Raw genomic sequence first — 23,303 nt, forward strand, 5'->3', positions numbered from 1 at the left:
TAAGAGTGTTGGGATACAGGAAGCAGGGAGAACTAAGAAGGGACAGAGTGCCTCCAAATTAGGGAGGGTATGCAACTTCTCCCAGGTGAATACAGAGCTTAACGTTTAGTACAGATTTGACGTAATCAAGAACATGTATGTTTCCAAAGCATATATATTTAATGTAGCAGAAAGCCATTTTAAAGCAATGTATCTTCGTTAATTTCTAAGGCCTCCATAGGAAAATAACTTTGGAAACCCATGTAGGAAATTTTATCTCCATTCAAATTTATGAAAAAGAAGTGGTACTGTAAATAAAAATACCTAAATAAGAGAAATAATGACAAGGACTATGACTTATGACTCTTGTCACTTCCTCCTTCTAAAATTTTAACACATATTTATAAAGCATCTATTTATATTCTATCCATTAAAGAATGAATTATGAAACCCTGTCAGAGATAAAATTCCTTCCACCAAGGTCAGGAAGAAAGCATTTAGGGGGAACCTTGCCATCTAATCCAAGAATGGTTTATACTGCAACGTGAAAGAAAACAGAAGAATAAGCTTTGACTTCCTCTTAAGGAGTGAAAAAAGTTCTCAAAGAATGACTATTTTAGAGGGGATTTCTAATCCTGGATAGGAGGGAGACTAGATAATCTCTGAAGTTCCTCGCTAACCTACCTTATATGATTACAATTTAATAAGGCAATTTTGTGTGTATTGAAGCACCAATCCATGAAAAGAACCATGGAAAGTTACCTTATCTTCAGCAAGTTACAAAAAAATGTAAACGAGTTATTCTTTTCAAGAAGTATAACTAAAGCCTTCAAAATAAGATCATTCTGTATAAGTCAAATACTGAAAAGTTGCTAAAATTATTTAAAAACTAAGATCAGTAAGCATGCTATAGAGATATTTTAAAATCGCAGCCTAAGGATAATAAAATAGATAAATGATCTCTAACAACATCACTAAAATGTTGAGAAAGTATTTTAAAAAATCTAACTAAAGCTTTTTCTATTTATTTTCATGTTACCAGTACTTTTGTTTTCCATTTGATTTAACAGCATGCAAAGACTTGATATTTTTACTCAAAATGAAGGGAAAAATATATTTTGACTGGCAACCAATATAAAAAAGATACAAAAAAGAGTGTTAGAGCATACCTAGCTATTTTTTAGAGTACCTAGCATATTATATAGAAAATAAATGTTTTGAATGGCTTAACTGACATACTGACATTCTAGACTAAATTCCTTCTATGTAGCCTCACTTGTCCCTCCAGGAATTCTTATCAATAAAAAGGCATCAACTGTTTTTTCTGTTTACTTAGTCAAGTACAGTTGGCCCTCAGTATCCACAGATGCAGAGCTATGTCATTTTATATAAGCAACTTGAGCATTGCAGATTTTGGTATCCATGGGCTTCTACATGACCTGTAGTTTTTCTCCCAAGAAATTGTCAAGAAAAAAGAAATAACTCATACCAAAAGCACAAATAGTCCTTTATTCATGTGTAAAAACTTGCGCCAACAGAAAAAAAAAGAAAAGTCGAGATGATAATGTAGTGATAATGTAGCTGTTTGAGTTGACCAGAGGATTCTTTTTTCGGTTAAGGATAAAACCCTGACACAACTCTATCAATAAAGTGAGCTACAAACTTGCCTAAATATTCTTCAAATTCCTGATAACTGTCAAGAAAACTCAGCTGAGAAATAATCTGAGAAAAAAATATCCAAATGTTTCTCACATTCTTTGCTATTGAGAAAAGATAAAAACCCTACATCTGGAATATAAAGGAGACTTTAAAGGGACTTTCCCTTCCATTTGACCTCTATCTGCTTAGAAAGTGAGGGGAGGTATAAAAAATAAAACTAAACACAGGTAGTCAACCAAAAAACAAAAATTTGAGAGACTTTTATCATCTTGAAAAGCAAGCATTTTTCTTCAAAGGTCTGAATAAGTAGAAACTTAAGTTATGTGTGTGCATAAAAGCACAGATGGGAATACAGCACTTTCTGTGAGTTTTTATGATGGCATTCTAAGGATGCTTAGACTAATAAACTGTGCTCTGAGAAGCCAAGAGACTTGGCCTCCATCCAGGATGGTAGGTAATATGGCTGTGACATCTGTCATCCAACTGAAGTTTAAGCTGGAGTTGAGTTAAGTTATTGCATATCCTCTTCTTCCCTTGCAGTTCAAAGTGTATTCCTCTCCAAAAGACAACCTAAGTTGTTAGACAGCAACCTCCTTCGAGTCAACTTTGTAAGATAAAATTATATGGCACAGCTTCTAATAGCTTAAGAGGCTATGGCACCCTTGCATATTTTCTAATTCATTTTACAAATTTTATTTCAAACTATATATCAAATGAAGTGTAAGACCTTTGCTAATTGACTACTTTCCTTCTTTTGTTATTTTCTTTGTTGAAATTGTTCTTCAGATGACACTTTGGCACTCAACACTGATGACTTTTAACTTGAACTGAGTAATAGAGGGTCCAAACGTGTATAAATACGTTTAAGATCACATCTGTGCCCAGCTGCTTCCAACCTGAGAAAAATGACCAGCCCAGTCCTGAAAACCAGTGTTGCAGAAGAGCTGGGGAAAGGGAAATTGGTGCATTACTTCTTTCTTTTTTCATGATGCTTATTGAATAATCTCTTCTATTTTGTACGTGTCTGAAATTAAGAATGATTATATGATTTTTGATAAGCTATTTCTCCTATCCTGATTCCTCTATTTAAATCAGGGTAGATCAATATCATGTATGTTGATTAGCATGGACACAAAGCAAAGGACACTTTAGGTAGCTGATTCTAGGCCCAGTAGTAAAGATTCCTTGGTGATATGGGTGGTGAAATATAAAGCACATTCACTAATTTTACATAATAAAGGGAAATAATATCTTAGTAAAAGGTGGTAAAAATTGTAGAGGAACATGATGAGTATCATTTAGTACCATTTCCAGCTTTCTGCCTCTGTAGCTTATGTTAAAAATGTACTGACTTAGGGCTTCCCTGGTGGTGCAGTGGTTGAGAGTCTGCCTGCTGATGCAGGGGACATGGGTTCGTGCCCCGGTCCGGGAAGATCCCACATGCCGCGAAGCGGCTAGGCCAGTGAGCCATGGCCGCTGAGCCTGTGCGTCCGGAGCCTGTGCTCCACAATGGGAGAGGCCACAACAGTGAGAGGCCCGCGTACCACACCAAAAAAAAAAAAAAAAAAAAAAGTACTGACTTAAAGGAGCATAATTTTAATGAGTTTGATTTTTAAAAAATACATTATTTAAGAAGTAAGCCACACAATCTAAAATAAATATTTAACAAAATAATCTATATTATAAACATTTGACATAGGTTTTAAAACAATCTCAAAGTATTTACTGCCACTATTTTGATTCTTAAGAATCATTATGCTTATATTAAACTTCATAAGTATCTAACTGGCATGATATTGTAAAATAAATGATACAGAATCAAAACACCTCCTGCTATTAACATTTCTCATTTATTTTCAAGAACATTTATTTTCGTTTCATATTCCTACCTTCTGTCTGGAAGAAAGTAAATTTTAACATAAGGATTCCTTGGCCTCCCATCTTCCCTGGAAGGGAGATCCTTTGCTCCCAAAATTGTAACTATTAATTGGTGACCAACCTTGTCAAACCATAGTTTTATCTGAAAAGCAAAAATATTCATTTATCAGTTTAAACATTTACTAATATAATGTAATGTTTACATTCCCAATCTTTGCCCCATTCTCTTACACTAATATTAGCACAGAATATAAACTTCACTTCGTAAGTTGCAGTTAAGGTAAAAGGATATGCTATAATAACTTCAATGAACAGAGAAATTATTTCAGATATTTTAGTTCGATTGATAAATCACTTGAACTTTTTATAATCTAATCTGATAGCTTATTAACATGCACATAATAATTACACTACCATAACTAAGGACTTTATATAGGATTGCTTTGTGTCTACCTTTATGCAGGAATCACGGTAGTTCATTTTGGTTCCCCTACAATAGTGAGTTCAGAATAAGTGCTCAAAATGAATTGAATAGATAAGTTCCTTATATGGCACTCATAGGGAATTTTTAAGCAAATGTTTTATGTTATACCACAGCAAAGACCTTTCAAAAATTATAAGCAACTGGGAATTACTAGAAGCTTTAGTAAATCTACTCCTTAACTTTGTATTTAAAACTGTAATAAATTCGTCTTTTAAAATTTCTTACGCAGACATAAAGTCTTTTGTTTTTGTTTGTGAAGCAAATGTATTTATCCTCAGAATAATAAGGGTACATTTTATAATTCGAGATGAGAAAATTAGAATAATTTGCCTATGCTATAATTAAGGATTAGAACTTAACATTCAGCTGCTGAATTCACTTGACTTAATAATTGTCACCTCCCACACACATACCTCACACTCCCACACCTAGCTAGTTGATTTTACCATATCAGGATCTATGATGACTATGGCTCTGATCCACATTCGGTTCAGAATTCAGCACATCTCTGACCACTATCTTGAAACTGAAATTGAATTGGAAATTTGGAATTTGGGAAAAAGTTCTATTTAGGTAATATGTATTTTTCATTTTATATATGTATATGTGTGTGTGTGTGTGTGTGTGTGTGTGTGTATCCAATGGTTCGATTTTTTTCTTTTAACTTGGATTTACAATGTTTGCGGTAGTTTAAAAAACTTAAATATACATCTTATGTCAGTCCCTTCCTCTCTTCTCCAAAGCAGACAGTCAGCTCTGGACCAGGCTCTAGAATATATAAATAAATATAGACCATCTACATAAAAATCATACAAATAAATATATATATATGATATATCAGTAGTTCAGTTCCAATTCTAACATGGCTTTGTTGAGTCCCTCACTTCATATCTTAGAGAATGAGAGGCCAAGCAAGACTTTTAAGTCAGAAGACTAATGGCCCAGAAGAGTATATAAAATTATTTATACGCTTTTCTTTTCGGTCAAACAGAATTAGTCCTCAAACATTTAAATTTTAAAAATGATTATTACTTCCCTTTATGTTAAGTCCTTATGTTTAACGCAGGTATTACCTTGAGGCTGTGTAACAAAAAGTTGTCTGAATCGAGTTGGTAAGTACAGACTCTAGACAAGTGTTTCTTAAACTGCAGTTCACAAAACTCCTGCAACAGTATTATCTGTAAAGTTACAAATTCCTGTGGCCCACCTTTCACTTACTGAATCAGAATGGGGCCCAGGGAATTTGCATTTTAACAAGTGCTCCAGGTGATTCTCATTGCCATTAAAGCTTGAGAACCACTGCCTTAGACTAGGGGACCAACAACCTGAAAAAAAACGCCTCTGACATTTAAACGGAAAAAAAAGTTCAACACCTGAAACTAACACAACATTGTAAACTATACTCCAATATAAAAATTGTTTTAAATTACTATAAAAAAAGAAAAAAAAGTTCAAATATTTGGTTGCCTGACAATAGTAGAACAAAGATACAGATGAGGATAGATGGAAAAAAGAGACCATTCTGGCAAAAGATATGGGGGGGGGCGGGAAGTAAGAAATACTAGAGTGTCTCATGTATGAGATGAAACAGGTGTTGTCAGAGAGCACCATGGTTCCTCTAAATTTGCGACCAAAACCACATTAACTTCTAATATTCTTTATTTTCTATATCAATAAAAAACCTTATGGCTTTATTTTCTATGATATTAAAAAACTTCTGAAAAGCTAAAAAATTGTTTTCCAATAAACAGTACATTTAAAAAACAAAGAAAAAAGTATTATTAGACTAAGCTCATAGTTATTGGAGCAAATTATTGATTTCTGTGAGGTTTTTTTTTTCAGGGATTGAGACTACCTTTGCCGTCATTTCCATGGGCAATATTTTTGCTTCTTTAAAATAATTACAGGTAAACATTTAAGATATATGTTTCAAATGCCTGATAAATAGTATTATTTTTAGATTTTCTTATGCCATGGTAAACTAAAAAGATCACTTATTAATAATATTCATTTCTCACACAAAAAGATATTAGGCATATGGCTTTCATATTTTCATATTAATACTTTACAGTTTATTAAATTATACTTTACAAATATATAAATATTAAAATAATATAGATATGAAACAGGCATACTTTAATTTTATGAGTTTTTAATCAAAATTATACCTTTTAATAAACTGTCAAACTGGGCATTTGATCAATAGCCTTAATTTTCATTTTATATTACAGGACTTGCATTGAAGTTTTTAATAGATATCCACTTCAAACTATCAAAAAAGAATTATTTTATTTGCTAGATTCTTTATCACATTCCTAAATATCTTCTCTGTGTTTTTTAAATGAATGATTAGAATATATCTGTTGATTCTTCAAAATAAAACAAGTGTGTTTCCACAATTCTAGATATAATATACTTCTTATTTTACCTTATTTTCATTAATAAAAATCTTGATATCATTTTAATTGCTTAATACAATTTCCATGTAACCACTTTTAAATTTCCCAAGCAGAACCTAAGTCTAAGTAAATATTTCACACTGCATAGTGTTAACTAGAACAACTCCAATTTTTTTAATTTAAACTAAATTAGTATTAAAAACCAACAACAGCAACAACCAAAAAAAAACATGCAGCAAAGCAAGGAAAGCATAATACTACTTAAAAAAAAAAAAAAACTTTGTTGACATTACTTTACCATATAAGGGTTTCCTAATGAAAAGAGGCAAACAACTTGTACCCAAGTATTACAGTAAAATTAAATGGAATTACAATTACAAAATGTAAACAAAATAAACCCAACACATTTTATTTGGATTGTGATTTTTGTTCTTTCAAAATAATATACTTTCCAAAAGTTGAGCCTTATATATAATATGCATAAAATTCATATTTTAGATAAGGTACAAATTTATTTGCCAATCTCCTCAAGGAGTTATTGCTTGGAAAATGCAAGAGAATGTAGATGTTAAGTGATATAATGAATGATTTAAAGAGACAGCAACCTTAGTGTAATAAAGGAAAATATATCAACAGTATCAAATCAGCTATTTCTGTCAATATTACCAATGTAAGTGGAATCTACATTAAATGCCAACCAGAAACCTATGAGTTTCAGTATTCAGTCCATCATATAAAACCACTAACAAAGATTGTCTCTTTAAATTTTTATTGTATTTTAATCCCCATGCAGAATTTTACAAGCTGGCTCATAAAATGATTTGAAAGTCAATAATATGGTTTGGAGCAACACACCAAAAAAAGTTTTCCTACTACGCATTTTCCAAAAACATACAAATAAGGGTTAAAACACAACTTTAGTTTCTATCAGGCAGACAAGGCCTTTACCTGAACCCTAGGAACAAAAGGCGTTGTTCTTCTACTAAGGCTTTGGCTCTGGTAAGCAAAATTAAAGAAAAAAGCAATAAAACAAAACCAAAAAGGACAACACGCTGGAACTAAAAGACCAAAAGTAAAAAACACATACAACTATCCCTTAAGTACATTTTTCCATGACAATATATATCTAAATTAAGTAGTTCAATGTAATGAATAAATTAATTTTCCCAAAATGCTTAAATAGATAAAAACTATATAAAATCTTAGAAGTTTTAAATCAGATTTTTAAATGTAATCAACATAACAGGAATTAAGACTGAATGTAAAATAATAGATTCGGGCTAATATATTCTGAAAGAATGAGTGTAAACATAATACAAAGTCAAGATATTTCAAGTTTCACCCTTGAACACACAACATAGGAAAAAATCAGAGTCCAAGATGAAGTCAGATGAAAATACATTATAGAATTATTAGTGAAAAGTCATCTGTAGAAATAATGTTTCCAAAGGGACATACATGTAACTTTCCAAAGGGATAATATGGCTAACAAAAGTCTAAAAAACATTAGCCAAGTTGGCTTTAGCATTTCTTTTTTTTTTTTTTTTTTTGCGGTACGCGGGCCTCTCACTGTTGTGGCCTCTCCCGCTGCAGAGCACAGGCTCCGGACGCGCAGGCTCAGCGGCCGTGGCTCACGGGCCCAGCCGCTCCGCGGCATGTGGGAGCTTCCCGGACCGGGGCAAGAACCCATGTCCCCTGCATCGGCAGGCAGACTCTCAACCACTGCGCCACCAGGGAAGCCCTAGCATTTCTTAAAAGAATAAACACAGAAAGATAAAAAGTGTGCTGGAACACACTGGAATAATTAGTTGATTCATACTTTAAGAATCTATAACAGGCTCTAGTATTTAAACATCATTTTCAGACATTTATTGTGTACCACCTGAGATAACACTGTTTAGAGCTAATCATACTTATTAATGACAATAATATCGTATTTCTATTTATTTATACAGTTCTTCATATTTTTTTAAGCCTTCACTGACAGCTACTGCAAGTTTATTGCCTCTAACAATGCTGGGAGGTAGTTGCTGTTATCTCCAATATGCAGATGAGGAAACAGAGACATTTTTAAAAGGCTAGATAGACTTGCTCACACCCAACCAAAAAGTAAGATAGTGTAAAGGTAGAAAATAAAACCCTGGGGCTTCTCTGGTGGTCCAGTGGTTAAGAATCTGCCTTCCAATGCAGGGGACGCGGGTTTGATCCTTGGTCTGGGAACTAAGATCCCACATGCCGCTGGGCAACTAAGCCCCTGCACCGCAGCTACTGAGCCCGCGGGCTCTAGAGCCCAAGCGCTGCAACTAGAGAAGCCTGCACACCGCAACTAGAGAAGCCCATGCACCGCAACAAAGAGCCCGCACACTGCAACAAAGACCCAGCGCAGCCAAAATTTCTTAAAAAAAGAAAGAAAATTAGGCCCAGTTCTGACTAAATCATTCTATTTCAAATTCTTAGAATAAAATCAGATTTCTTTTTTTCTTCTTATAACTTATTTTGTTTTCATTTTGAAACAGTTTCCAAAGATACCATAATCATCAGAATGTTGTGCCTTTATTAAGGCATGTTAACAGTTAAAAGAGGAACAAAATCAGATGCAAGTCTCTGGGTTTGGGAATGGATTTCAGGGCATTTAATCTTTGTTCTTTCACCAAGATTCCATCCCATTCCTTGCATTTCTCATGGATGTCTTTCTTGTTTAATTAACAGCTGTAAATAGTTAAAAGCCTTCAGACTTTTCCACTGGTACATGGAAACAGATGATAGGTACTAGGAGGGCTGTTGTCGAATTCAACAATCATCAGACAGACCCTGAAGATAGTTGAAGACATAAATCTAAAACCCAAAGGAAAGCAAACCTTAAAAGCAGACAATCATTCAATCATGAGTCATCTTTCTCTTCAAAAACCAAGACGGTCTCATGTCTTAAGATGTCTTCCTTTTTGTGTGGAGACGTTTCCAAAGGAAGAAAGGAATGTTTAGATATGGAGTGTTACTGATATCTGTCTGCATAACCCTAGATGGATAATTCTCTAGCCAATGGGTAAGGGATCTATGAAATTCATAGAGATTAACTAGGCATGCTGAAGAAAAGGACAAACAAGACACTCAATTTATAAAAAGATCTTATTTTTCTTGCTTTCTCACCTGTCCTACCTGTTTTAGACCAAAAATATCAAGGTAATGAAAGGTTTTTGCAAGTGAATACTACTTTATAACTAAAAGATTTACGTTGAAAGAAATAGTACTTTGAAATAAAGTAATCCTTTAAGGTAAACATTTTTGCATCTTCTAAAATGACCTCAAATGAGCAAGTCACAGATTTTTTGAAATCAATTGTCTAAAATCTATGCCAGTTTAAACCTAATCTTCACCCGTAAGCTTATACATTAAACTTGGCTACGTAAACATAATTTGTTTTGTCAGCTTATTTTAAATTGAGGTGACATTAAAATAACACTCAGGGCTTCCCTGGTGGCGCAGTGGTTGAGAGTCCGCCTGCCGATGCAGGGGACGCGGGTTCGTGCCCCGTTCCGGGAAGATCCCACATGCCGCGGAGCGGCTGGGCCCGTGAGCCATGGCCGCTGGGCCTGCGCGTCCGGAGCCTGTGCTCCGCAACGGGAGAGGCCGGCGTACAGCAAAAAAATAAAAAATAACACTCAATTAACCATTTTAAAGTGTACAATTCAGTGGCATTTAGTGCATCCACAATGCTGTGTCACCACCACCTCCCTCTAGTTTCAAAACTTTTTTATCACACCAGAAGAATATCCTGTACCTATTAAGTAATCAGTCACTCCCCATTTCCCCATTGCCCCAATTTCTGGCAACTACTAAGCTGCTTTCTATCTCTTCAGATTCTAGATATTTCATAAAGAAATGGTGAAGTATTATGTATCTCACTGCAATTTGTAATTAATTCGTTTATTTTAAGCATGAAATATCTGATAATATCTGTAACAATTCAGCCTCACACAAATGAAGAATTTGAATTTGTACACCACAATTTATTTTGTATTTTTAATGTCCTTCCTACTTTATACAGCACTACTAACTTCAAGGCATTCTTTTTATGCAATGCTTCTAAAATAACAAGGTTGTAACAATGACATATAAAAGATAAAAGCTCAAAGAATAACCTTTCATTTACAGAAAGTTTTAAAAAGACTATCAAGTTTCTAAGTAGATATAAAGGACACATGCCTATTCTTCAGTGACTTATTCCCTTTAAATGGGAATATAAAATGGATATGTACAATATTTACAAGCTCATCACTAAAAGTGGAGTCAGAAAAATATTAAAACAAAGTAACTTAGGGAAACATTGCAACCATAAATCAGCCACAGACCCTGAAGTAAAATAAAATATGTTTGTCAATAAGAATTAATGCATTCCTATACAAAGAAAGAATTCTGAGCCATTCCTCACTTTGAAAAGAGTTAAAGGCTATATCTTATTTTAGCACTCTATCAAAAAATTAGTCAAAGGCTGTAAATTAATTTTAAAATATTGAGAGAATTACAAAAGTAATCCTCCAAAGAAGAAAACTGTTAAATTATGTTAGAACACAAATTTTAAAAGAATCAAAATAAGGGAGTGCTGACACTGAAAGGCTAATATACAGTCCAGGTGTCATAAACCTGAGCTCATACTAATTTTCTCACCAAATATATTAATGGCACTTTCATAGTTATGCCCTAGCATAATAACAAGTAGCAGTACAATTCAAGCATGGAAAAGAAATAAATGGAATAATTTTTTTAAGTCATCAACAGCCTTGTGCATGAAAATTTAAATAACAATTTGCATTATACGTATATTATATATTTGAGAAAATATCAGTCCGTGAACTGACATAAATATATTAGGAAGGTCAGCTCACATAATATACAAATTATCTTTGTTGTCAGGCATTAGTAACGTCATGATTTTGTAAGTGAGCTAAGGGCCCAGGTAAAATCTCACCAAAAGCAAAAATGCCCAAAGGTAGAATAGAAGGATATAGGAATCATAATGTTGCCTTGTGACTTCCTAGAAGTTTCCTCGAAGGATGATATTTGTGGACAAATATTTTCCCAACCTCTACATCATTAGAGCAAACCAAAATTGTCTCCAGTTGGCAGAAATGGGGTTAAATATAAAGGAAAATACTATATCCAAAAGGGTATCTTGCTTATGTAAGATACCCTTGCTGCATGCAAAGAATGAACATAAAATTAAGTTTCATGAAGGTAAAATCCATGGCTATCTGTTCACTGTTGTATTCTCAGCTACTAGGATTATGACTGACCTGGGGATAGATCTTAAAATACATTACTTGAATTGATAATTGTAGCTTAAATTGGTAAAAATATTTTGGAGAAAAATTTTGGTAAAAGATTTCAAGAATCTTAAAACTTTTTTTTTCTTTCATATTGTAATTTTACATCTGGAAAAGTTATCCTGACAAAGGAATTTCGTCCTAACAAAATATGCAAGATTTATATTCAAGGATTTCCATGGCATCATTATTTAAAATACTATAAATTAGAAAAAAGCAAGATATCCTATAATAGCAAATTAAGTTAAAATGGAGTATTAAATAGCTATTAAAATCATTTTAGGAGGAATTTTTAAAGAAAAATGTTTAAAGGAAAAGTACACAACATATTACTAGTGAAAAAGCAAGTTTCAAAATAGTATACACAGATTTATTACAGTTTTGTTTAAAACTTTGTATGTATGTGAATGATTATGTTTTAGTGGCAAGATTACAGGTGATTTTTATTTTTTATTTATTTATCTGTGCTTTCTAGATTTACCAAAACAAATATGTATTATATTTATAAACATTATCTTGCTGGAACATACTCCTTCTGAGTCATAAAAATTGATAAAATGGTACTCATTTTAAATTACAGTTATATGGATTTTAAACCAACATCACTTATAAATACAAATACCACATTCTTTTAAGTTTATATTTCCCCCAAATATTTAACAGTCTTACCTTTCTACCATATTCATTTTGAACCATGAGGAAAAGTAGTTGAATTTGAAATCTGTCTAAATGCCTGCACTGTCCTCCTCAATCTCCCCTCCTAGTCCAATTTCTAATACAGCCTTGGGATTTCAAAAGAAGCAACAAAGTGGTACTTACTTATTATGGAAGTCTAACTTCTGCTCCCTCATCCACCAGCTGAAGCCAACTACATACACACACACTACACACACACACACACACACACACACACACACACACACAGATTTATTTATATACTGGCATCATCAGCCACCCAGAGCATTATTTATAGGTGGAATATTTAAAGGGAGCCACAATTAAAAATAAAAAAGCTAACATTTATTAGCACTTTCTAAAATGGTGGAAAAAAATACACATATATTCGTAACCATAAATGACAAACTCTGCGCTGTCAATATATGTAAGGGAATAAGTAAAAAGATGCTACTTATTGTGGAAAATGGAAAAAAACACCACTGTCCTCAAATGAAAAAGTTCACTCTGTTTATGAAAGAGAAAGGAAAAGAAAATAATGAAGAGAAGAAATTCATTTTAGTAAGACATTTGCAATCTCCTAATAGTATCTCATCTTCTTTCTTACACAGCTTTTCTGTTATTACCACTTTTGTGATCAAACTAGTCCCAGAACAGATGTGTCTAATGACTTTTACTATGTTAATTCAGCTTATACTTCCTGTATCTCCATTTAATTAATGAAAATTCTTCAGAAAAATCAAACACTTCTCCTTCCTCCAGGAAATAAAAGGAGAAATTTTGTACCTGATTTAACAAAAAGCTAGAAATTACTCTTAAAATATCAGCCCAAGAATAGTTTAGTTGTTAACTATAACATTAACAATTATCCAAAATTCAATGTCTGAATTTTGAGAATCTAAATAGTTTTAATACTTATAAAATTTTAAGTTTAGTAACTCATCAGAATTAGTGTCAATATTAACCTGTTTGTTTCTAAAATGTAGCTGGATAAATTTTAATATTTTAAATTTTAGAAATTAATAAAATGTGAGAGCCTGAATTTGCAAAGCTCTTCTAATATGGGTATATGATGGTTAACTGAATTTTTAACTTTTATTATAAAATGTTCGAATTAGGGATCACTTAATATGAAATCTACCTGATACACTCAGTAATCTATTATATATTTCCCCATTTACTTAGTTGAGCAGAAATCATGACCTTGAATTTTGGAATAATATTACTAAGGTGAAAAAGGTTTTAGACAGCATCACAAATTCTAATTCTCATTAAATTCCAGAAAATCTAACTCTAATAAAGAAAGCACTCTGCTAGATAATTATAATTAAATTTAAATTAATTAAAATTACTAAGAATGAGAAAGTTGATGGTTAAAAGCACAATTATATTCTAAATAGAACTTGGTTTACAAAAAGAATACCATCATATAGTAAAAAAACACTACTTGATATTCCAAAAAGAGAAATTAATCTAGTGATTACATACTGAAAGTTGTCCAGATAAGAACTGTGGAACATCCCTCAACATGCCAGGACTCATGGGAGACGTAACGGAAATAGAAGGACGATCCATTTTTTGAGATTCAAATGAGCTAGAACCTGAAATGGTAATTATACATAAAGAATAATAACAATGGCTCTTCATTAGTATTTAATAATCTTTACCATGTATCTTTTATTTTTAATGCCCACAAAATGCCATTATATACATCATTTTCTTAGCCACAATGTTCCAGATATACTTAGAGGGGTTTTTTAAAGCATACGTGCAGCTTAGGGATTCTCTCAAGGCCAAGGGTAAACCATTTTCTGTGCCAATTATAGTAGAGACAGACCTCAGAACTTAGTTACTTCATCTGTTCTGGGTACTAAACTCATATCTTACAATAACGCACCAGGAAAAAATTAAAATAGAAACTTAGGGAGGAAAAACCAAAACCTAAATCAATAAAGCAACTCAAAGATGGTCTAAACTTGTAATGTTAAAACCGTAAATATTAGAATGCTAGCTGTGAAAAGTTTTCAGGAAGTGATTTTTAACCACATCTGGAAGAATATAATAAATTAGATGGGCAAAAAGGAAGTGAGGGGCTATGAAAATGAGATACAGAAGAGCAGAAAAAGCAGAACTTCAATACCCAGAAGTTATATGTATGAATTTATTTGTATGGAGGGGAAGGAACAAATTGGAAAGTGAATAAAAATGGGGCGAATGAAATACTGACAGAATTAAATGCCTGGAATTCTGGGCTACAAATTTTGGCACTAATAAAATATCCATGCTAACCTTTTATGAGTAAGGTAATAAAAACTGCATTTGAGGAAGATGTCTTTACCATCTTTTTAAAGTGTGGACTGAATTGAGTGAAATGGAAAACAGTTAAGAACAAGTGGAATTCAATAAAATAATAACAGGAATGACTAGAAAATGGAATGGAAAGAAAGAATTGAGGCAATATTACAAAATTAGAAAATGAGGACTCAGAAACTAATCAGATATGAGAGATAAACGAAAAAGGGGGGAAAACATGAAGATTTCAAGTCCTGTAACCAGATATGGAGACAAGAAAGTTCCCTATGTTTCTGTCTTGTTCTCTGCACAGGACAGTGCTAATATTCCCTGGGCTATAGAACACTGGAGAAGTCCTGTGTGTTAGGGAATAGCTGGAGAAGTTAATTTGGAACCTGTCACAGTGACCCTGTGACACCTCAGAGACGTCCGAGGGGAAATGTAAAGCAGGTAACAGGATATGTGGATGGGACCAAATGTTGAGTAGATAATTAGTGTTAGAAATTAAACCGTAAAGTGTCTCCATAATTGGGGGCTCAAATGGATAAAATTCACTTCTAGAGAGAGTATAGTGTAAAATGAAAGGGGAAACTGCAAGCCTTGGGATCAGAAGTAATGGTGAAACCTTAAATAGTATTTAGAACTGGAAAGAATGCTGCCTTTATACTAAGAAATAAGCCAAGTTTTCTATATGTTAAGCTTCAAGTAACAAGAAGACACTTAGAACATATTCTTTAAACATCCAGGGATGAAGGGACAATGATAGATCATTTTGATAATGTAAACTTAGGAGTCATATGGCAATTACAACCATAGGAAGAGAAAAATTTACTGAGGAACTAAAAACAGAAGGTTAAGAATTGGGCCTTGGAGAAAGCTATTCTTCAACTTTTAAAGCATAAATAATTGAATCTAATTTGAGAAAGGACCCCTGTCCTTACAGGAACAATTTTGGAATTGTAGCCTACAGGCTTTTCAAATAGCTATAGTAAGATAAATGATTCCACACTGCTCACACAATATCTGAGTGATATAACGTAAGTGAATGAAAATTTTACCTACTTCATAGATTGCTGTGAAAACTAAGTGGGATAGTGTAGGTACAACATCTAGCACAGTTCCAGGCACTAATGATGATGATATTATTATATATAATAATTATTATCATTACGTTAGTACTTATAGTTTTATGTGATCACGATATTATTTTGGATAAAATGATTTAGCAACTAGCCAAAAGTACTAAATCAAATAGGTCACACAATCATATTTTAAAGTTTAGAGCTATGCCATTCTAAAAGGATTTCACCTCTCTGGTAAAGATTTTTTTTAATGTATACTCATAATTGTAATACAAATGTAAAAAAAAAATAACATCTATTTTAACAGTACATTCTCAATTGTTGTGTGTATAGAGAATCCAACCACTTCTTACCACCTTCACTGCACCCACCATGGTCTAAATTACCATAATCTCACCAAATACTGAAATAGTCTTCTCACTGGTCTCTCTGCTTTCGCTCCATTTAATCTATTTTCAACATAGTAGCCTGATTTTAAAACATAAGGTTCTCCTCAAAAACATCCTATGTAGCTCTTGATTTCCCTTAGAGTAAAAGCCAAAGTCTTTACAGTGCCTTATAAAACCTATGTAGTTTGGCTTCCCATTACTTCCCTGTCTTCCTTCCTGCCATTCTTCCCCTTGCTCACTCTTGGGGCCACAACAGCCTTTTTGCTTTTTCTTAAATGCAACGTAGGCTTTCCTGCCTTAGAGACATTGAACCTCTGGTCCCTGTTCCTGGAGAGCTTTTCCCTCAGATCGCCACTCTTTCAAATCTTGCTCCAATCCTTCCTTCTCAATGTCTATCCTGATCAATGTATTTCAAACTGCAACCCTTCTCCTCTCTTCTTTCACAACATGCCTTACTCTCAATCAACAAACTTAATTCATTGGAAAAAATTCATTTGCTTAGTATCTGAAATAGTACTCAAACACAAGTAATAAAAAGTGTCTATATACTTAATGTTATTTTAACTTATATGTCTATTGTTCCATTACTACTCTGTTAAATCAGAACTATTACCCCATTTTCTCAAAACATAAATTAGAATATATGTAATTATTCACTAGATTGTCCCAAGCATTCCCTTCATTTACTGAGGATTAGTTTACAAAGTAGTAAATTTTAAAATTAGGTGAAATTTGGGGAGGGAGTGAAATTTGGGGGAGTGATGATATGTTCATTATTTTTTATTATGATAATAGATTCACATGTATATCAAAGCTTACCTAATTGTGCTCTTTAAATACATTCAGTTTATAGTAGTATATCTTAATAAGGCTATCTAAAAATACATAGTAGTTAAGACAGTGTGGTTTAAAAAAGTCTTAAAATATTACAGACTTTTATACATTTTTCCACAATAACATGAAATAATACTAAATTTTCCATCTTTATATGACTGCATACTTGATAACAACACTATTATATTTCTTACTTTGTATTAATAGATAAAAGACTTCATCTGACCCCTGATAATGAACGACTTTATTAATAATATTTTCTTCTAAAATAAATGAAACTTACTGGACTCCAGTTGTGCGTGTGTGCTATCAGGTATTCTAGGTATATCTCTGAAATGACAGAAAAAGAAAAAAACAAGAATTGTTTCAACAAATAGTAGCAACCGCTATTTTGATCATTATCAAACTATATTATAACAGGACAATGTAAAATGGACAAAATTGTGTATTATAGCAGCACTATATAAATAAGGAAAAAACTAAGTCGTAGTACTTTTTGCTAATAAAAGTGTTCTGGCCTAACCCTACTACTTGAAAGGAATTAAAACTCACATGCATTTACAGCAGATTTGTAAAAATATATACTTTATTTCCTATGTGCTTCACTACACAATTATCCATTCTAAAAAATTTCTATATTCAACAGGGTAAGTTTTATAGATATATTTTAATTATATTCTACTCTTTTACCTACTGTTGTTCAAATCAGAACATTGAAATTCAAATAAAATATCACCAAAAGTTAAAATATTCAGATTGTCACTGAAATTTTTTAAACATAATAATTCTACTGAGAAAAATGCAAACATGTTTCTTATTGGACTTAACATAATTACCTTGTAACTGTATTTACACCAAAAGTATGTACATTTTTGTTTGAGATTTGCCAGGAGGGGTATATATTAATGGTTAAGCTCATTCAGAAAACTGCATCAAAAATATTTAAGACATTAAACAAAAATATGATTAGAGCATCCTTTAACACCAAGAAATATATTTGATTAATACCCTAAGCTGATACAGTACAGTTTTACCACATTACAAAACTATGAAAAGACAAAATAAAAAATAGATATAATTTCATGTGACAGATTCATTACTTTTGAAAGGAACATAGTACAAAGGATTATATTTATCTCCAACTTAAAAAGTCAAAGAGTAATTGACATTTGCTTATTTTTTATGTTACCTTAAAGATGTTGTTTTTCCTTAAACAGTTGCCACCATCTAGGAATAGAATGCCCTTAAGCCCTCTCTTTTTTATATGCAATCTCCATTTTGGAAAAAATATATAAAATTCATAGAATATAGTTGATTCTCATATATACAATGTAGAGAACCATAGCTTATGAAACTTCTTTTGAAAGTAATTGTTACTATAGTCCCTTTCCACTAATCCTTTTATCCATTTACTGAGCTATTAAGATAATAAAAATAATACACCTAAATATCCCTTTTCTTTTGTAATTAACTGTATATTCTAGCATGATCAGATAAAAAGATGTCATGATTTTTGGTGAGGTATTTTTAGTAAAGGAGAAAAAAGCATTGTCCTCAAAATAATTTAGTTTTATAAAGCAATCAGACATTATTGGATTGCACATTACAAATTATTTAATAGTAGTCAACTTTATACATGTATAAAGTATTCAAACCAACTCACCCAATAGGCCTTGAAACAACAAGCTCCACTTGTGGCTCAGGTTTGGATTCCAGGATGATGTTATATACTTCTTCAAATGTGGCTCCTTGCAATAGTCTTCCATTCCATTCTAAAACTTCATCACCTACAGTGTGTGTCAGTAATGATAATCTTAGAAAGAAAAACTAATCCCATAAAATGCACTCGAAACAAAAGCAGTCTCAAACTGCGATTAATTTTGTAGAACAAAATCACCTTTATAGAATAAGAAACATACTGAGAACAGCTCCAGTGGCATAAAATTTGATGACCAGGATGATTAGTGTATTTCACACAAAAGGACAAGGAAGGGTCAGAGGAAAAGATTACATAAAAGTTGTATCTGTGATTTCTAGAATTTTCTCAATGGTGTCTTTTCCCTGAATAGTTGTTAGTTGTTTTTCTTGCAAGGGGAAGCAAGTTGGGAACAACCTATGTCTCCAACTTGGTGATATCACTCTTGTCTCTGTGATTTCTCAATAGAAATTCCAATTCTAGAAACTATTAAGATAAGTTGCCTCTTTGAAAATTTTATAACTCTGTATTCTAGGATTCTCAATACACATGCAGCTGAGCACCTTGTCTAAACTCTTTTGTAAAAAGCTTAATACTAAACTTCTTACTGAATCCTCTCCAAGGCACTCAAGGATCTCTTCAATAGTATCCATTATCAAAGAGATAAGGAGTGACACATTCCAGGAAATATGTATTTATCCATGAAGTTTGTTTCCTAAATTATATTGGAAGTTCTTCAAAAGAGATAGGAAGGCTTATGGGAAACAAATTAGGTTAATCTAATCCTAGATACAGACTAGGAATATCCATCAGCAAAAAAATCAGATCAGTAAATATAAAAATATTTTTATCTAATGTGACTCAAGAACTAGTAGTTACAACTTTCCATTAATGAATAACGATTAATATAAGTTAAATGAACTTTTTATTACCGGTGAAGTCACTTCTAAATGAGGATAACTTTTTCATAACTACTCAAGTTTAACAGTTTAAATGTAAATAATCAAAGATTGAAACCTACCTGGTCTAAGATGTCCTACAGTATCAGCTAAACTTCCTTTTTTAACTTTGGTAATAAATGCACAGAGCCGACCTGATTCAGTCATCTTTCCTCCTACAACCTGTTTAAAAGAAGAAAATGTTAAAACAAGCATATTGTTAAAATGAACACAGCTGAAGATTCAAGTAAAAAATAAATAGACAATTTGCAGGTTTTGAAACTATAGTTTAATATGCTAAAAATAATTTTTAAATAATATAGTGTTACTAATAGGAACTGAGTACATGTCCCAAGTGTGGACTCTACATATTCCAAATGTTTAACAATTTAATCGATTATTTGTTGAAAATGATTCATATCTTAGAAACAACTTAACGATTTATAATTTTTGCCTTTATTACAGAATTCTTAATTTTGTCCTTTCTAAAAACTTATTACAGTACTACATAATTATATTAACATTTCTAGTTATAGATGTCAAATGTCATAATATATATTTTGTTACTTTTACTATATTATCATATCTTCTAAAAATTTTATTAGTTGGTAATATTTAGGCATATTGATAATGTGCATGATGATCATGATGATGCATTTTTCCTGAGAAAGTTACAAAATATACTTAATCTCATCAGAATTAATGTAAACTTTAGATCATCTGCATCCCAATTTTTCTGATTTTACATTTCTATTAATACATATCTTTCAGAAAAAGAAAAAACAAAGGTTAGCAATAATGCTGTGAAATCAAATGTGTAGCTATAAGACTGGTCTCTTAAAAATTAATGCTCTGATTCTCATTAACTGCCATTCAATCAATATATCAACTTTATAGCAAGTTAAGCAAATAATAGGAACCAACTTCACTGACTAGAATAGTTTTTTTCCTCTTCTAAATTGACTGAACAATACAGAATTCAAAAATCATTGATTTCTCTTATTCCATGTATTTAGTCCCCAGTTGCAGTGAATTACACTCAGTTGCAGTTCAGTTAATATTAACTCATTATTCCTATGTTTGCTTCTGAAAATTATATATATAGACATTATGGGCTGAAATCCCTGTGTCAATATTTTTAAAGTTTCTTGGCTTGATAAACTTTAATAATAATAATTATACTGATTATATTACTATTGAAATCTCAAAGTGCCAGGCACTGTACTAAATGTTTGTATACTGCTTTATTTAGTCTTATTAGATAATAATTCAGTAAGTATTATTATCTCCATTGTACAGATGAGGAGTCTGAGGCTGAGAGGTTTAGGTGCCTAATGTCATGTAGCTAGTAATGCTATAACTAGAAATCAAGCCAAGAGTTTTCAACCTCTATACTACACTGCTCTAACAGATACTGGGCAGATCTGGATTTAATTCTCACCTTCATCACCATCTTTAAGACAATGGGCAAGTTATGACACCTCTCTAAGCTTATTTCTTATCTGTTGTGAGTGTTAATAAAATGATAGATATAAAGTGCTCAGATGAGTGCCAACTGCATGGCAACCAGCCAATAAGTGATGCTCAATTTTATTTACAACCAAAGTTTTCAAATATCTCTCACTTACTGGAATCTACACAACTACTTCTGTAGCAATGGCTTAACTCTAAAACATTTACTCTCTTTGCATTTCAGTTTTTAATTCACCTTATAGATGCACAAAAAATAAACAGAGCTTTCTTTGGTGTACTTACCAAATAATTATCTGGTATTTTACAGTAAAATATAAATCAATATTTATATTAAATCTCCTAACATAAGTATTTTTGAGTTTCCAGACTTCAAACAGTATTCTCTCTCTCTCTCTCTCTCTCACACACACACAAATACACACAAATGCACACATATTTTGCTACTCTAATACAAACATTATATTCCTATGTAATATGTAATACATATATGTATTTCCCAAGTTTGTACATTTAATAATTGAACGAAGCTATCATTTTAAAAGAATATAAACACATATATAGACTTAAAGGACAAACTATAGGTAAAATAAGTTTGAAGAACTCAAGTATGTAACTCAAGTTCTATTTTCCAAAATTATATAAATAAGTATTATTGTAGAATAATGGCAACTTCTTAAATAATACTTGGAAAATGAAAACGTTTTGGATAATGAGTGCAAATATTTAGGAATTCTTGAAAATAGAAAAAACCCCCACTAAATTGGTATAGTGTTATTATATCTTTTGCTTTTCTGATAAATCTGTAAAGGAGTATAGAGCAACATCTCATATATTTCATCACATACCTTCAAGCCAAGCATTGCTCCTGAATCTCGAGGTACACTTCCATCTTTTAAACGCTTATTTAATAAAATGCGACCAATTAAACGATCTCCGTCTTTAGATGGCTGCCACGTCACAGGGTGCTGACATATTGCATCAATAAACACAAAATTAATGTTATTTTATGATAAATGACCCCTTAGTGTGCAATCTCTCTAAACTTCCAACTTCCAAAGTGTTATGATTACACAAACCAGTTTTTATTCAAAACATTGATCAAAAGGGTTTACTAGATTATGTTTATAACCTCATTTTAATAATCTCAGGTTTTTTCAAAATCCAGTTACTGCAAATTCTAACAGTGCTCTGACACAATATTAAAGTTCTATAGTTCTACAAAATCTGAGAAATCTTGAAAATACATGCAAACTCTAATTATCTACACACTGAAGATTAAAAATTCACAAGCAGAAAAGAGACTGCAATTCTATGCAATCGAACTCATTTGAAAATGAGAATTTAATCTTCAAACACTTTTGGAAGACTTTGAAAGACTTTATTACAGTAAAGGTCACACTATATTAAAACATGAATTTGAACCTCTGATGAGGGCTTTCTTGAAGTAGGTTTCTAGATTAAAATTATTAAAAATACATAAGCTCCAGTAACTTTCCAAATGAACGTGCATGGGAGAAACAGGCCTAATTCAAAGGTGATGACAGATTATATTTCTCACTTTTTGGAGGTTCCTTGATTCTTTCAGGTCTCTGATCTATTTAGCAAATTAATTTTATTTGATAATTCAATGGTATCCATTGTTAAACAACGTTGAAAATATTAGTAGTTTATCTCAGGGCAGAACCAAGCCTTTTATAAATCATGATACCATTCCATTATGAATCATATATCAAATAACAAAGTAAATGATTTGTGTAATCACAGTTTCACAGTTATCTGAAAGTAACATGCACATCTTTATGCAAAATTTAGCAGGCAAAAGACAAGTTCCAGTAAATCACATCTATATGGTAAAAGTCTCACTATAGTAAAAGCAAAATAATAAATACCAAAGCAGATGGCAATGGTTCTAATACTAATTAATACTACACTAAAATGATATGACAATAAAACAAAAGAGCAAAATGACAGTGAAAGGGAAAAAAGAAAAACAACTTTTTCTGTGCAAACAGACCCAATCATCTCCCTTTTGCCTGGGATTCAAACTGTTAATAATTTAATTTTCATCCCAAGGAAAATATATGCAAGCAATCAAATAAGCCAATCCAAAAAAATTCTTTATATTTGTGGTATGTAATAACATTACAAAGTTCTTTCATGCGACCATAAGCAAAACATTCCTTTGTTCCTAATTTTTATTTTCA

At 32.1% G+C, this 23,303-nt stretch overlaps 1 protein-coding gene across 37 annotated transcripts in view; it reads right to left on the minus strand.

Moving 5' to 3' along the window:
• The window catches only part of RIMS2 (regulating synaptic membrane exocytosis 2), a 566,717-nt gene that overhangs the window by 252,897 nt on the left and 290,517 nt on the right, over positions 1 to 23,303 (minus strand). For 29 of the 37 annotated variants that reach the window (XM_024129941.3, XM_024129925.3, XM_024129931.3 and 26 more), the window contains 6 exons: positions 21,945 to 22,064; positions 19,710 to 19,809; positions 18,656 to 18,779; positions 17,276 to 17,322; positions 13,884 to 13,996; positions 3,528 to 3,658 (listed from right to left, as the gene is read on the minus strand). In XM_024129941.3, the coding sequence (XP_023985709.1) occupies positions 3,528 to 3,658; positions 13,884 to 13,996; positions 17,276 to 17,322; positions 18,656 to 18,779; positions 19,710 to 19,809; positions 21,945 to 22,064 (635 nt within the window). Of the gene's footprint in view, positions 1 to 3,527; positions 3,659 to 7,347; positions 7,396 to 13,883; positions 13,997 to 17,275; positions 17,323 to 18,655; positions 18,780 to 19,709; positions 19,810 to 21,944; positions 22,065 to 23,303 lie in introns of all 37 variants that reach the window. The other 8 variants (XM_024129935.3, XM_024129926.3, XM_055091129.1 and 5 more) reach the window with 1 other exon arrangement.

Source organism: Physeter macrocephalus, chromosome 15 (assembly GCF_002837175.3).
Source record: "Physeter macrocephalus isolate SW-GA chromosome 15, ASM283717v5, whole genome shotgun sequence".
Lineage (NCBI taxonomy): Eukaryota > Metazoa > Chordata > Mammalia > Artiodactyla > Physeteridae > Physeter > Physeter macrocephalus.